The sequence below is a fragment of the Myotis davidii genome, unplaced genomic scaffold (assembly GCF_000327345.1).
Source record: "Myotis davidii unplaced genomic scaffold, ASM32734v1 scaffold496, whole genome shotgun sequence".
Classification (NCBI taxonomy): domain Eukaryota; kingdom Metazoa; phylum Chordata; class Mammalia; order Chiroptera; family Vespertilionidae; genus Myotis; species Myotis davidii.
The window spans coordinates 4,325,441-4,338,965 of record NW_006289398.1 but is presented as its reverse complement, the minus strand read 5'-3'; the positions used below and the strand labels follow the sequence as shown (position 1 = coordinate 4,338,965).

General features: G+C 52.1%; 1 protein-coding gene across 1 annotated transcript in view; it reads right to left on the bottom strand.

The window, feature by feature from the left end:
• The window catches only part of MTMR12 (myotubularin related protein 12), a 41,687-nt gene that overhangs the window by 25,318 nt on the left and 2,844 nt on the right, over positions 1 to 13,525 (bottom strand). Inside the window, exons 2-6 of the mRNA XM_006761801.2 lie at positions 12,700 to 13,016; positions 5,591 to 5,651; positions 2,769 to 2,911; positions 1,637 to 1,709; positions 694 to 824 (exon numbers count right to left, since the gene is read on the bottom strand). Coding sequence (XP_006761864.1) covers positions 694 to 824; positions 1,637 to 1,709; positions 2,769 to 2,911; positions 5,591 to 5,651; positions 12,700 to 13,016 — 725 coding nt within the window. The remainder of the gene's footprint in view (positions 1 to 693; positions 825 to 1,636; positions 1,710 to 2,768; positions 2,912 to 5,590; positions 5,652 to 12,699; positions 13,017 to 13,525) is intronic.

Here is a 13,525-nt window from a genome sequence, read left to right as displayed (position 1 = left end):
AAGGACTCGCCTGTCAGTGTGCGTAACGCACAGGCCCACAGACAGAGATGAACGCGGCTCTCGCCGGGCTGCCCTGGTGCACGTGGTCAGGGGGCAAGTGTGACCCCTTCAATGTCTCAGCCAGAGAAAGCTTAGAAGTCACAATGACACTGTAACCGGCTGACCCAGTTGTTCGTCTTGTTTGGCTGTGGCAACTAGATGGTGTCTACCACCAAGTCCAAAAGCACAGCGTCACCCCGTGACTCGGCTCTGCCCACCGACCTGTGGCCTCCTCCTCCCACATTCCTCACTACTTCCCAGACAGACGCTCATCCACCCAGGAGCTGGGGCCCTGCTACCGCCTCCCGGAAGGCTGTCGGGGGCCAGGGAAGAGGGCTGCTTTGGCTGCTCCCCTTCCCTTCCCCTCACTGCCTCCTGACCCCTGCAGAGGCTCCAGGAATGAAAACATGAGGGACTAGAGAACTAAAGGTGGCGGGGTGGAGGAGAGAAAAAAAAAGAACTAAAGGTGGCATGTGCCAGGATAATACACAGGCACACTTCACCAGTGGCTCTCAATTCTGTCAAAGCCTCTGGGGTTATAACCAAGTTCAACTTTGCAGAGTGAAAGGCGCCCTCCACCTTCATGCAACATAAGCAAAAAGTAGTGGGGAAAACCTGGTGGGAAATACAGCCTGAACACAGGCAGCTAGTTACCCTTTTGACTTCCTCTTCCTTTGTGTACCTCAGACAGAAGTGGAATACCCGGAGGTCTTTGCAGTGGATGATGAGCTTCTCGGGGTATTTCTTCAGTTGTCCAAACAGAGTTTTCTTTTTCTCATCAAACACTGCACATATGATAAACGATAAAACCAGGAAGGGAAATGATGTTATAAGGCAACAAGTTAATGCCAAAGAAACAAGGTGCGCTACTGACTTCCAGGAGAGCACGCACAAGTGAGAGGAGAGGTGCTACCTCCTAGTAGCAGCCAGCAGGGCCCCCCATCCCTCCGCAGGGCCTGGCTCTGAGCCGCTCAGGGCCCCTCATTCCTCTGGAGGGAGCCCTAGACTCAAGGGACTGGCCACTGTCAGGAGAGCGGCCCCCACCGAACAGCAGAAAACCCAGCTCCGAAAGCTGAGATTACTAACGATGGACGGGAGACCCTAGCGGCATGGCTAGGACCGTCAACTCCTGGCTTGTAGCTGGGGGCCCTCCTGCCACCTCCCTCCCTGTCTGAGTTTGACCATGCAGCTCCTCCTGGTGTTAAAGCGTCATAAATGACTACTGCATGGTTTCTGGGAAAGTCCTGCTTACAGAAATAGAGGAGTGGAGCTGAGGCTTGACCGCCACATGCAGGACACGGCCCTTCCCCAGGTTCCCCTTTACAGTAAAACCTACGCTAACAGCGACACACAACCCTACGCAGCGGCACTGGGGGGACTGGGAAGAACAGGTTCCAAGGTCAAGTCCAAGCTCCTCCAGCTAGGTGACCCAAACAACCACTTCCTACCTCAATTTTATCATCCACAGCACTGATTTAAACAAGATAACATGTGAAGAAATTACAGTAAACTATGTAAGACTATAAACACACTATCAGCTACACTTTCAGAAGCTAGCACCCCCTCTCCCCGGGGAAAACAGACACTTAATACTTACCTCCATAAATCTGATCAACACAGTGGAGCGCAATGTCATTCTCTCCTATGATCTTATTCTTAAATTGGGTTTCCTAAAGGATTCAAAAGGGAACAACTGTGACTCCTTTCTATGCACTGCTAGACATTAATACAGAGCAGCTCGCTGTTCTCCACGGGCATGTTAAGAAACCCAGGGCAATGCAGCCACATGCCTGGGAAGGGGACAAAACGTGTGAAGAGCTGTGATCCCTGGTTCGTCAGACCCAGGCCGAGCATGCCATTCCTAGGCCGCTCCTGGGCATGACACAGGGTCACCATGAGAGGTGCTGGAAGTGGCACGCAGGTTACGATCGGTCCACACCAATGCAAGTAGGTGAGGGAGAGCTGCCCAGGACGAAAACATGGCAGGCTCGCGTTTCTGTAAATGCTCTTTCCCAGGACTGGGAGCCACGCCGCTAGCGGACGGCAGCCAGGAGACAGCACTCTGCGACGGCCACAGTGCTGCTGCTTAAGAAGAGAGGGTGGCCGGGCGGTGTGGCGCTCCCCGAGTGGCGTGGCCAGTCCTCGCACTGCGCTGCTCAGCCAGTGACACCACCACTCGGGGCAGCGTAAACCCCAATCCAAGGGCTGCCTTGGGCACGTTTCATAAACGAACTTAGCTCCCGAATTTAAGGAAAAGCTTAGTATAGAGAACACGGCAGGGGAGGGGGTGGGGACCGTATATTTGGGGAGATGGGACTCCAATGAGGTATACGCTGCGATGAAATATAGAAGAAAATGAGAGAAAGTGTCAACCTCTGAAGTCAAATGCAAGCCCGCGAGACAGGAGGCCCAAGCGGGAAGCTCCAGAATGGCCCTCCCCCGGGGAGCACCTGAGTATAGTTTTTCCGATGCTTTTCAGAGAGAGTAGAAAGAAGGGAGAGTAGGGGAGAGAGAGAGAGAGACCAGGGAGGACACCTGAAAAGAGGAGAGAGAGAGAGAGAGATAAAGAGAGAGAGAGAGAGAGGTAGAGAGAGAGAGGTAGAAAGAGGTGAGCAGGACCCTGTGTCTGCGTTTGTGTGTGCTGGGGGTGGAGGAGCTGGGGAGCCGGGGACAGACACTGGGCCACGACTGCACGGCCCCCCCACGCAGCCAAAGGCGCTCGGACATACGTCACTTTCCAGTGCAGACTCGTCGTCGCCCAAGAACGCGATCTTGAAGTCCGTGCAGACGAGTTTGCCATAGATGCCGCGCTGGCAGGAGTCTTCCTGGACACACTTCAGCACGGTGCTGGCTTCACAGAGCAGCTGCTCACCTGGTGACACCAAAACAAGTCCTCGCTAGTCCTCAGGAACAGCCAGCTCGCCAGCAGCACGCTGCCCTGGCCTCTTCTTGTAGAGACCAGCCTCAGCACACGCACCCTCACATGCTCACCCTCCAACAGGCACAAGCTGCCAAAATCGGAGCAGACGAGGCCAAGCACGAGGGGGCACTGAGGAGTGAGATAAAGGCTCAGATCCCCCTTCACACAGGGCGCCTCTCTATCTTCTCACTATGAACACGGATGTTTCCCCAGGGGGCAATGACCTCAGCTACCCTCGCAAGCTGAGGTCTTGTGTTTTATTGCTTGGCCCCGAGCAGAGGTTCCCAGGAGCAACACCCCCCTGAGCGGTGGCAGCAGGGCCTGCCCTCCCGACGCAGACCTCCGGCCACTCTCGGCCAGTGGCTGCTGCTCACTCTGGGGCTGCGACAAGGCAGTGGGCGTCTCCCTGGCCGCAGGGCTCGCCGGCGGCAGCTTCCTCTGCGGCAGAGGCTGCAACATGACCACACTCATCCTGGCTCCGCAGTCAGGACGGGAGGAAAAGGGAGGGCAGAGGTTTGTGGGAAAGAACGGTTTCCTCTCTTTCTTCGCTGAGATTATTTCCTCCCGGTGTGTCACCTTCCGGCTCGATCTGCAGCAACCCAGCCCCATGGAAAGCTGCACTTCCTGGAGCCAGAGCAGTTCTCTTGACAGTCAGAAAGGTGAGGGTTTAGGGGTGACAGTCTCTGCTCCCACAGAGAAGCCTGTCAGGGCGGGGCGTCTGGCTGAGGGCAGGAAAAGAGACGGTTATGGGGGTATGAAGTGTAAATACTTTGCAACCAAAAGGAGAAGGAAACTCTTCTCCCCAATCAGTAGCCCCCAGAATCTTTGCCCCGGAAGCTCCCTCTGGCTGCTACTTCAATGCCTTGAAATGTACTGTTTGGCTCGAAATTCATTGAGTCTAGCCGTCAATATGTAAGCAGAAAAGTTACAGCCACTGAGACTATCAGGGACACACTGTGGGATGTTTTTCGCCTTCCAGGGGTTAGTTACTAACGAAATACTGGGAGATGGCTCAGCCTCCAGCAAGACCACAGAGCCTGAAGAAAACAATGAAGTCAGGGCCTCACTGGGTTTTAAGTAGTCCCAGCGATGGAAGGCCTGTCCACAGTGGAAGGCCTGTGAGCAAGGCTTCCTGTGCTTTCAGCTCCTAGTGTGGACCTCGCCCAAGACAGGGAGCGACAGCCTGCGGCCGTGCACTGGAGACTGGAAACTCGCGTGAGTGGCCGCCAGCCTGGTGAGGCTGTGCAAGCGGGCGCACGGCCCCGCCGCCATCAGCCTGTGTGTGCAGGGGGGAAGATCATGGGAGCGGGACAGGATCTTAGTCTAGTCTCGGAAGCGCGGCTCAGAGGAGTCAGCTGTGAGCTCACAGCGGCACACCCAGAAGAACCATCAGGTAAGAGGGGATGGGAGAATGCATGCAACACTATGCTTAAAATAAAGTATTTTCAGAATCTCCAGTCCAAGAGAAGGAAAGACAATAGGGTATATGGATTAAGGTTTAGGTCATTATTATGGGAAAAAGCCTTTGAAATTTAAAAGCATTTTTTACAAAGTTATAAAATTCCAACATATTTACCAAATAAAGTGGACCAGCCAGAAACCTATACGTACTCACATACTCCCAATAAAACGGAATATAATAAAAAGTACCAGAACAAGCCCCTATTGTTTTGGGAAAATGCACCTTTAAACACTTATTTTAAAAAGCTATTTGGGGTTAGAAAAAAGAAAGAGGAAGAACTGAATGCATAGCTTACTGGACAGCCCCACGTATGAAGAGGACACGCCATCAAGTAGGTTCTGGTTCTGAATTCAGAACTGATGAAAGCTTGACTCAAGTTATAGAGTCACTCTCCTTTCCTCAAAAATACCCAACCAACCCTGGCACTTTGGCTCAGTGATTGGAGCATTGGCCCATGCACTGAAGGGTCCCAGGTCCAATTCACAGACCTCAGTTTTGGGCTTGATCCCCGGCCCTGGCCAGGGCACATGCAGGAGGCAACCAGTCAATGTGTCTCTCTCACACCAATTTTTCTCTGGGTCTCTCCCCCTCCCTTCAACTCTCTCTGAAAATCAATGGAAAAAATATCCTTGGGTGAAGATTAACAACAAAAAATAGCCAACCAACCCACTCTCCTTGGTGATGACCACAGAGCAAAGTCCTGGTAGCTCTGGTGGCCCTGGGATGGCGCTGGAAACCCCAGCACACCTGGCCCTGGTGCTCAGATGGCCGAGCGGAGACACCGGCCTGGGGAAGCCCGGCAGCTGCGCTAGGGCAGGGCGGCAGGAGGAGAGTGAGGGGAGGAGAGCTGTGCAGGGACCAGGACTGTCCTGACAGGACCAGAACAGTGGATGGGGCCAGCGAGGCAACCTGGAAAGGTCTCCTCTGCTTGTGAATGATGAGAATTTCCCAGGTTTATTTGCCTCTGCTTGGGGGAGGAAAAGAAGAAATTCTTACAGCTGCTGTAATACTCACACCAGGTGTAACTACTGAACTAAAGACCTTGCTATTTTGTCCAGCTCACAACTGTTACATTTGTCTGGATGGAAACAAAGGTGTAGATAGTGACAGTAGGAAGCACGTGACTTATCCTGGCTTTGCGCTGTACATGAAGCTAACATGACTGTTACCTGGCAGCAAGTGCAGAGTTACTTCCTTCTCTGTTGCTTCCTTTTCATTTGTGTGAATTTCCTAAAAGAGAAGAGCAAAGGGTAATATTTTTATTTGTTTAGGGCTCAAAATGAGTAACATAAGGCCATGCTTTCAGAATATTCATGAAAATATATGCCCGTAGGAGTTTTTTGTTTGACAAGCTAATTATTTTTTTAAAGTATTTTTTAACTAAAGGATGACAGAAAATTCCAACAAATTAGTTCAAGGCATTAAAATAATTACTTGGGACTGACAACTATCGTTGCCCGGAGCGGAGGGACGGGAGAGGCACTCCCTGTCCAAGGATCAAATGTCCCACAGCAAAGCCAGGCAGCCCACGGAATGGTTCCCTCTCCCCCCGGGAGAAGCAAGGGTGAAAAGCACACAATTGCTGCTCTGAAGAGAAAACGGACTTCTGTAAAGAGCTTAAAGGTGAGAACAGGAAAATATGAACGTGTCAAGTCAATACTCTGACGGTAAAAAATAAAAGAGTAAAAAAGAAATCAAGCCAATGTTAACGCAGCTGCTCCGGGCACAGCAGGGCCAGGAGGACAGCTGGGACGCCAACGGCCCCTTCCCATTACCAAGACCCAAGACATGCCACTGAGGTAAGGAGCTAAGGCCAGCCTCTGTGTCACCGTTTCTCAATGGAAACCTCTCCAAATGCCTCCATTGGGCTCAGTGTTTACTGGATATTCAGAGATAATCAGCAATCCTTAATGAATTAATGGGCCAAAGCCACAGTCATCCATGGCAGTCAACCTAACAAAAGAGAGGCATGGTGGGCAACCTACCACACCACTCATGAAGCAGTCTTGCCAAAATAGCTCATCTCCGTCTGCTTGAGCATCTATATCAGTGGTTCTCAACCGTGGCTGCACATTAGAATCACCCGGGAATCTTTTTAAAATCCTGATTTCTGGGCCTCATCCTCCAAAATTCTGTTTCTATGTTACTAATGTTGTGGCCCCACCCCATCACAAAGAAACAGAATTTCTGGAGGACGAGGCCCAGAAATCAGGATTTTAAACAGATTCCCAGGTGATTATGAGAACCACTGATCTGTATCTATGTTAACCTACCAATTCATAAGAAACACTGGGGCAGAGAAACATGTTAAATGACACCACGGGGATGCAATCAGTCAAATCCTGACTCTACAAGACACAACCAGTTTGTCAACAAATACAATTGGAATTTGTTTCTTGTTTTGTTTCTGACAGAGGCTCTGGGTAGTTTTCTGAAGTTGTAATTCCGACTGAATTAGAAGAAACTTGGTGCAGCTGAGACAGGGAGGGTAGAAGTAGAAAATCATGGCTGTCTCAGAGAACCCATTTCGAGCGAGGGGTTGGGTACTCCTTCTGTTTGTTTCATTTTAAATAGAGGGTCAGCCCTGGCCAGTGTGGCTCGGTTGGCTGGGCAACGTCCTGTGCACCAAAAGGCTGTCGGTTTGATTCCAGTCAGGGCACATGCCCAGGTTGTGGGCTCAGTCCCACTGGGGGCCTTGCAGGGGGCAGCCAATCAATGATTCACTCTCACATCGATATTTCTCTCTCTCCTTTCCCATCCTCTCGCTCTAAAAAGTCAATTTAAAGTCCTCAGTGGCTAGAGCATCCCCAGTAGGGAATATGCAGGAGGCAGCTGATCGATGCTTCTCTCTCATCGATGTTTCTAACTCTCTATCCCTCTCCCTTCCTCTCTGTAAAAAATCAATAAGATATATATATATATATTTTTAAATCCTTTTGAAAAAAAAAGAGGCTAAGCCCTGGCCGGGTAGCTCAGTTGGTGGAGCATCGCCCGGGTACACCAGGGCTGTGGGTTCAATCCCTGGTCAGGGCACACACAGACTCAGCCAACGAATGCATGAATTAGTGGGACAACAAAGCAATGTGTCCCTCTTTCTCTGTCTCTCTGGCTCCATTTCTCTCTCTCAACTCGCTAAGTAAAAAAATGTAAAGAGGATTAACAAGTCCTCCAGTTTCCACGTTTTACCTCACAGATCAAAAGGAGCGACATCTGCTCCTGCTCCCACTGCTAATATCAACAACTCCCAGGGCCCCACAGCTGCCCCTGCCCCCATGATCCAAGCGTCTCACCCAGGGCTGTGCCGAAGGCTATGCCTGACAAGAGGTGAGACTGTCCGCGTGCTTCAGCAAGCTTATGGCCCAAGGAGACCACCTCCTGGGACCACCTCCCACAGCTGGCCCAGGCTCACAAAGCTGCCCATCGGCTTGCTCGCAGAAACAGGATTCTAGAAAGCTGCCCAAAGCACAGGGAGCGAAACCAGTGGGTCAACACTCAAGTTGTATGCTTGGCTACTCAAAGCTGCAAGATGATACAGACCAATTCGTTTCAGCAAACAGCTCCCGACTCCCCTAAATAGCCAATGCTGAGGATAAAAAGACGAGTGAGAACTGACTTCTGCCCTCAAGAAGTGCAGACATACAAAAATAACTGGAACACTGGGTGATCCGGCAATAACTACTAAAGCCTGCAAAGATGGCTTCTCGACTCATGGTCTCACTTAGTCCTCAAAACTCAAACAGCCATCACCGTCCTCACTTTAGAGACGAGGAGATGAAGCTGGCCCTGGTTAAGTGAGGTGGGTCTCAGCCTCAGTTTACCTGGCCGGCCATACTCTTGACTACAACACAACCTGCCTGTTCCTGCTGGCCACATCCTCCCCCAGGTGCTGTTTCCTCCTCAGCTTTCACCCACTTCCATCTATTGAACGGTCACTGCACCTGCCCCCGCTCTCACCCAGCACTGCAAACCCAGAGGGGACAACACACAGAGCGGCACCCTCCCGGGTGCCCAGGAGCGACACGGTGACGCGCTGACAGGGACACGGGGACGTGGCTGCTCTTGAAGGCCAGGCTCTGCTGGGAACAGAGGGAGCTGCAGTCAGAGGGGCAGGAGGCTGCCCCAGGAGTGTCCTTTACCCCGAGACTTGAAAATCAGCAGAAATGAGCGACAGGCCAACGACCAGCGCTCTCTCCAGCTGCTCTTCTCAAGGCTCTTTCTGGCGGGTCTTCTTCCCTCCTCGAGGCCTGTGCTCCCTGGGTGAGCTCTCCCACTCACAACATGGCCAACAACATGCGCTGATGACCCCAAATGGCTCTTCCCTCCAGACCTCTCTTCAGAGCTCGAGACCTGGACATCCACACAGCCTCCAGGCCACCTGCACTGGAATGTCCCTCGGAGCCTCCCAATTCACATTTCACAACCAGCAGTCACTTCCCCCTGCCCCTCACCAAACCAGCTGGTCCTCCTCTGGACTCTGGTTTAGCACATGGCCCCGCACCCAACCACTTGGCCACACCAGCACCCAAGAGCCATCCTAACTGCAGTCTGCCCTTCACATTCTGCCCGCTCTGCTTCAACAGCTCAGAGCTCATCCACATCTGCCCACCCCTCCTGCTGTTGCTCAGGCAACCGTTAGTTAGCTCCATCTTGCTTGGCTACTTCTTGATTACAGTTGCCCTGCGCCCATCTAGCCCCCGGTGCACCCACTGGGCCCACCAATCCACGGTCCCCCATCCCATTCACTTTCCAACCCACAGTCCACACAGCTCCAGTCCTCTCCAGAACACCTAACCCCATGCAGGGGGGAAGCAGCCTGTCCTGACAGATCGTAAACTGCCAATAAAAGTCCGCTGCGAGAACGTGGAAATGAAAGCATACAAAGAGACAAATAATTCTTGGTCCTGGTGCTATTCTTTAACCCTGAAGAGTTCCTAGGAGAGAAACAACTGTATGACCTACGCATACGATGAGCGCCAGGTATGACGGAGCTTCTGCAGACCCTCCCTTAGCTGGCTCCTGAAATACACTCTAGTCCCGCGAACCTTTCGGACCTCCGGGACCACCAGTGGCCCACGGACCACAGGCTGGCAGCCGCTGCTCTAGTCTCCCCAATAGGGTAGCGGCATTCTCCAAATCTGAAGCCTCAGCACTGAGGACAGAGACTAGAGACTCGGTGACGCTATCACGGTCCAGGTCCAGGAAACTAGAAATCAGAACAGGACCCGTTTCCTGGAACTGACTCCTGGGCTGCTGGCTCCCTGCTCCTGGCCCGGGGGCTTCGCTCCCCTCCCAGCCGGCATGACTAGAAGGTTCACTCCCCTGAGAGCACGACCAGCTCAACTCCACTCGACCCACCGGACACTGGCTTTGGCAAATAAAGCAACAGTCACTCTGACGATAAAGGAAGCAAACAGCATCTGAAGCCAGGGAAGCAGGCACGCAGGGAGAGGAAACTGAAACCTGTCTGGGCTCAAGGACCAGCCCACGGACTGAGCTCTAAGGACCCTGCTATTTGCCCGGCATGCGAACCTGCTCTCGGCCACCACAAGTGTTCATTTCACCGGGAACACTCACCAGCATTTGGGACTAAGCGTTTATTACCTACAGAAATATATGTCTACCTTAAACATGCAAATATGTAATTTGCTGGAGGTCCTATGTCTTTTTTTAAAAACATATTTTATTCATTTTTTACAGAGAAGAAGGGAGAGGGATAGAGAGTTAGAAACATCGATGAGAGCGAAACATCGATCAGCTGCCTCCTGCACACTCCCTACTGGGTATGTGCCCACAACCAAGGTACATGCCCTTGACCGGAATCGAACCTGGGACCCTTGAGTCCGCAGGCCGACGCTCTATCCACTGAGCTAAACCGGTTAGGGCTGGAGGTCCTATGTCTTTACCTTGACAACAATCCTGTAAGGCATTTCCACCCCCACTTTGCAGATAAGGTGAAGGAAGCTCCATGTGGGTAAGCAATGTGCCTGGCTCACACAGCTACACACGTGGGGACCAAGTTCAGTGCTCTTGATTCCAACTCTGTTTTTGTACAAGTTTATTAAGCCATAATTCACAGAAGATACAATTCACCTACAGTGTACAATTCAATGGTGTTTAGTACATTCCCAGAGTTGTAAAACCATGGCCACAACCAATTTTAGATCAGTTCATCGTGTCTAAAAGAAACCCTGTACCCAGCCTGAGTGGTGGCTCCGTCAGCTGGAGCATCGTCCCGTACACCAAAAGGCTGCAGGTTCGATTCTAGTCAGTGTGCGTACAGGAGACAACCCGATCGATGTTTCTCTGTCTCTCTCTCTCTCTCTCTCTCTCTCTCTCTCAAACAACAACAACCAAAGAAACCCTGTACCCAGCCCTGGGCAGTGGCTGGTTGCAGGTTTGATTCTAGTCAGTGTGTGTACAGGAGACAACCTGATCTCTCGATCTCTCTCTCTCGCTCTCGCTCTCGCTCTCTCTCTCTCTCTCTCTCCCCAACAAAAGAAACCCTGTACCCATCAGCATTCATCCCCTCATTCTCCTTATCCGCACCCCCCGCCCCTAGCCCTAGGCAACTACCAATCATAACATTTGTTCTTGTTATAAACTACACCACGGAGTGTCCTTTCAGCTGTAACCAGGCTTCAGGAGAGCGGAGGAGACAGCACCCTGCGACGGGGCGCCACCCCAGCAGCTGAGCAATACTTACGTCCATTTTTCACATTTAGACTGCTTTTCCCCTTATCTCAGTTTGTTTTTTTAAGGAAGGAAGGAACTGCTCACTAAGACCCAAACTAGAGCCCTCACTCTGTTCTGACAGCTCAGCATTCACTGAAGGGCAGTGAAAGTATTACTCATTCAAGCTTCTTAGCAAGGATCGCTCTTACCAGACATTCCTTGGCCTTTAAACAATCCAAACGCTTTATCAAACTCTCCCTAGGAAGACACTCAAGCTCAAGAAGAAATGTTACGACCCAAATACCAGTGGGAGCCTCGGAACCATAGACGTGACCTCACCGAAGTTAGCTGGCTCGATTCTAACTAAGAGGGTTGCTCACCCGATGGACTAGGAAGCTGCCTGGAAGCAGACAGAAGCAGAGGACACCACAGAGAACAGCTGGGTTCTGCATCCATGCCAAGGCCCCGGTTTAACAAGCTACAAGCCACGGTGACAGCTAAAAGGACTATTTTCGGGCAAAGCAGCTCCTGCCAAAGCCGACTCTTGGGGCTGAAAGACAGAGAGTAAGTCAGCAATCACACTGACGGCCTAAGACAGTGCTGAACCCCGGCCCCCGAGTCACTGAGGAGGAGACATGTTAAAAGCTCCGCATGATGCTCTCGTCAGCTACCGGCTGAGCCCCTCCTGGGAGGGCCCAGGACCCAGTTCTCTCTGCCACCCCCTGAGCTCCATCCACAAAGTCACACCGAATGGCACCACAGCCCTGCCCTGACGGAGCTGACAGTGCTGCTGGCGAAACCAGACCACAGGCCTAGAGCAATCAGACAGCAAGGGCTAGAGCATGCTCAACTGCATCACCAAGAACCCAGAGCTACAGGCAGCCTGAAACCCTGGCACAGGCAAAAAGACAGGGAGTGTCAGTGAGCTAAGACGAGAATGCAAAGAGGCTGTGGCACGGGCTCCCAAGACGTGTGGCCAGGTGCTTTTCACACTAGACTTGCACCCTTTCTCTTCTTTCCTTTCTCTCTACTCTTGGGTTTCCTCTATGATTTCATGTGAAACCGCCGTCTCAGCAAGGACGGGGAGACACAGTGCCTGGAAGGAAGGCTGAGTCCTACTGCAGGCGCCCCCTTCCCGCCCTAAGGCAGCGAATCTCTAAAGCAGGACTGGCAACAGTGTGTTTTTAGAAAGTCCCCCACAGAACCATGTTGTTTAAAAAAATAAAAAGTACAAGTTCCCTGCACGAAGCAGGTTTAAACACACTCCCCTCATCCAACTCTATAATCAGGAAACGAGAGGCACACAGAAAAGAAACGGCCAAGCCCAGCCTCCCAACGCCAGACTAACGCTCTTTCAACAAACCAGGAGCACAGTCTGCAGGAGCCGGCGAGTCGGTGAAGATCAGACCCGGGGAAGGGGCACGGGGAGGGGGGAACTAGCTCCACATGGAAACAACGCGTGAAGGCTGCGTCCAGGCCTGGCCGTGGTGCACGGGCTGACTTGGGCGCTGCAGAAGGGACTGTGGTGTGTGGTCCCAGGCACGAGAGGAGATGCCAGCAGAGGGTGGCGATGGAAATGCAGATAGACCACCCTCCCAAAAGTCACCCTGGGGACCACGCCTGGTTTGGAGTCCAGCGACTGGGAAAACGGGGCTGCTGACAGGTCCTCCTGGAAGCCCTTAAGACCAGAGACAATATTGTTCAGGAGGGCAGAGAAGGGACCCATGAAACAGCTCACGGAGAAGGAAAACTGCAGGAAGGCAGGGCCTCCAGGGAGATGGGCTGGGTGCCTGTGTGACATGGCAGAGTCCTGCAAGACGGACAGCACCCCAGCTCTAGACACAGCCTCTGCGAGCACCAGGGAGAAAGTGCTGGAAGGGAATTTAGACTTGAGGTCAAGTCTTGCCACTATCAGGACCTGCACTGGTGGCCCAAAGAACATGTGAACACAGACATGCAGACACACACACACACACACACATATACATACATATATACAAACACACACACACATATCACACACACACACACACACACACAGCTGCAGCTTCAGGGAGAAGAGTAACAGCCACTACAATTCACATTTAGTAAGTGTTTACTGCATGCCAGGTACTGTGCTAACTTTCCAAGGATTGCCTTACTGAAGACTAACAACAATCTTATGGGCTAGATACTATGATTTTAATTCCCATTTCACAGATCAGGAAATTGAGGCTCAGAGCGTTAAATTCCCAGCCCAAACCCACAGTGAGCCAGCAGCAGAGCGCTAGCTCCACAGCCAGCTCTTCCCAAGTAGTTTAAAGTGGCAGCACTGCGATGTGTGCACGTGCTCAGAGAAAGGCGGCAGGCGGCAGCGCCGGGGCTGTCAGTCTTCCGTGCTAAGCTAACTGATGTGACTAACAGCAGCTGCAGAAACACATGGCCTTGCCTTC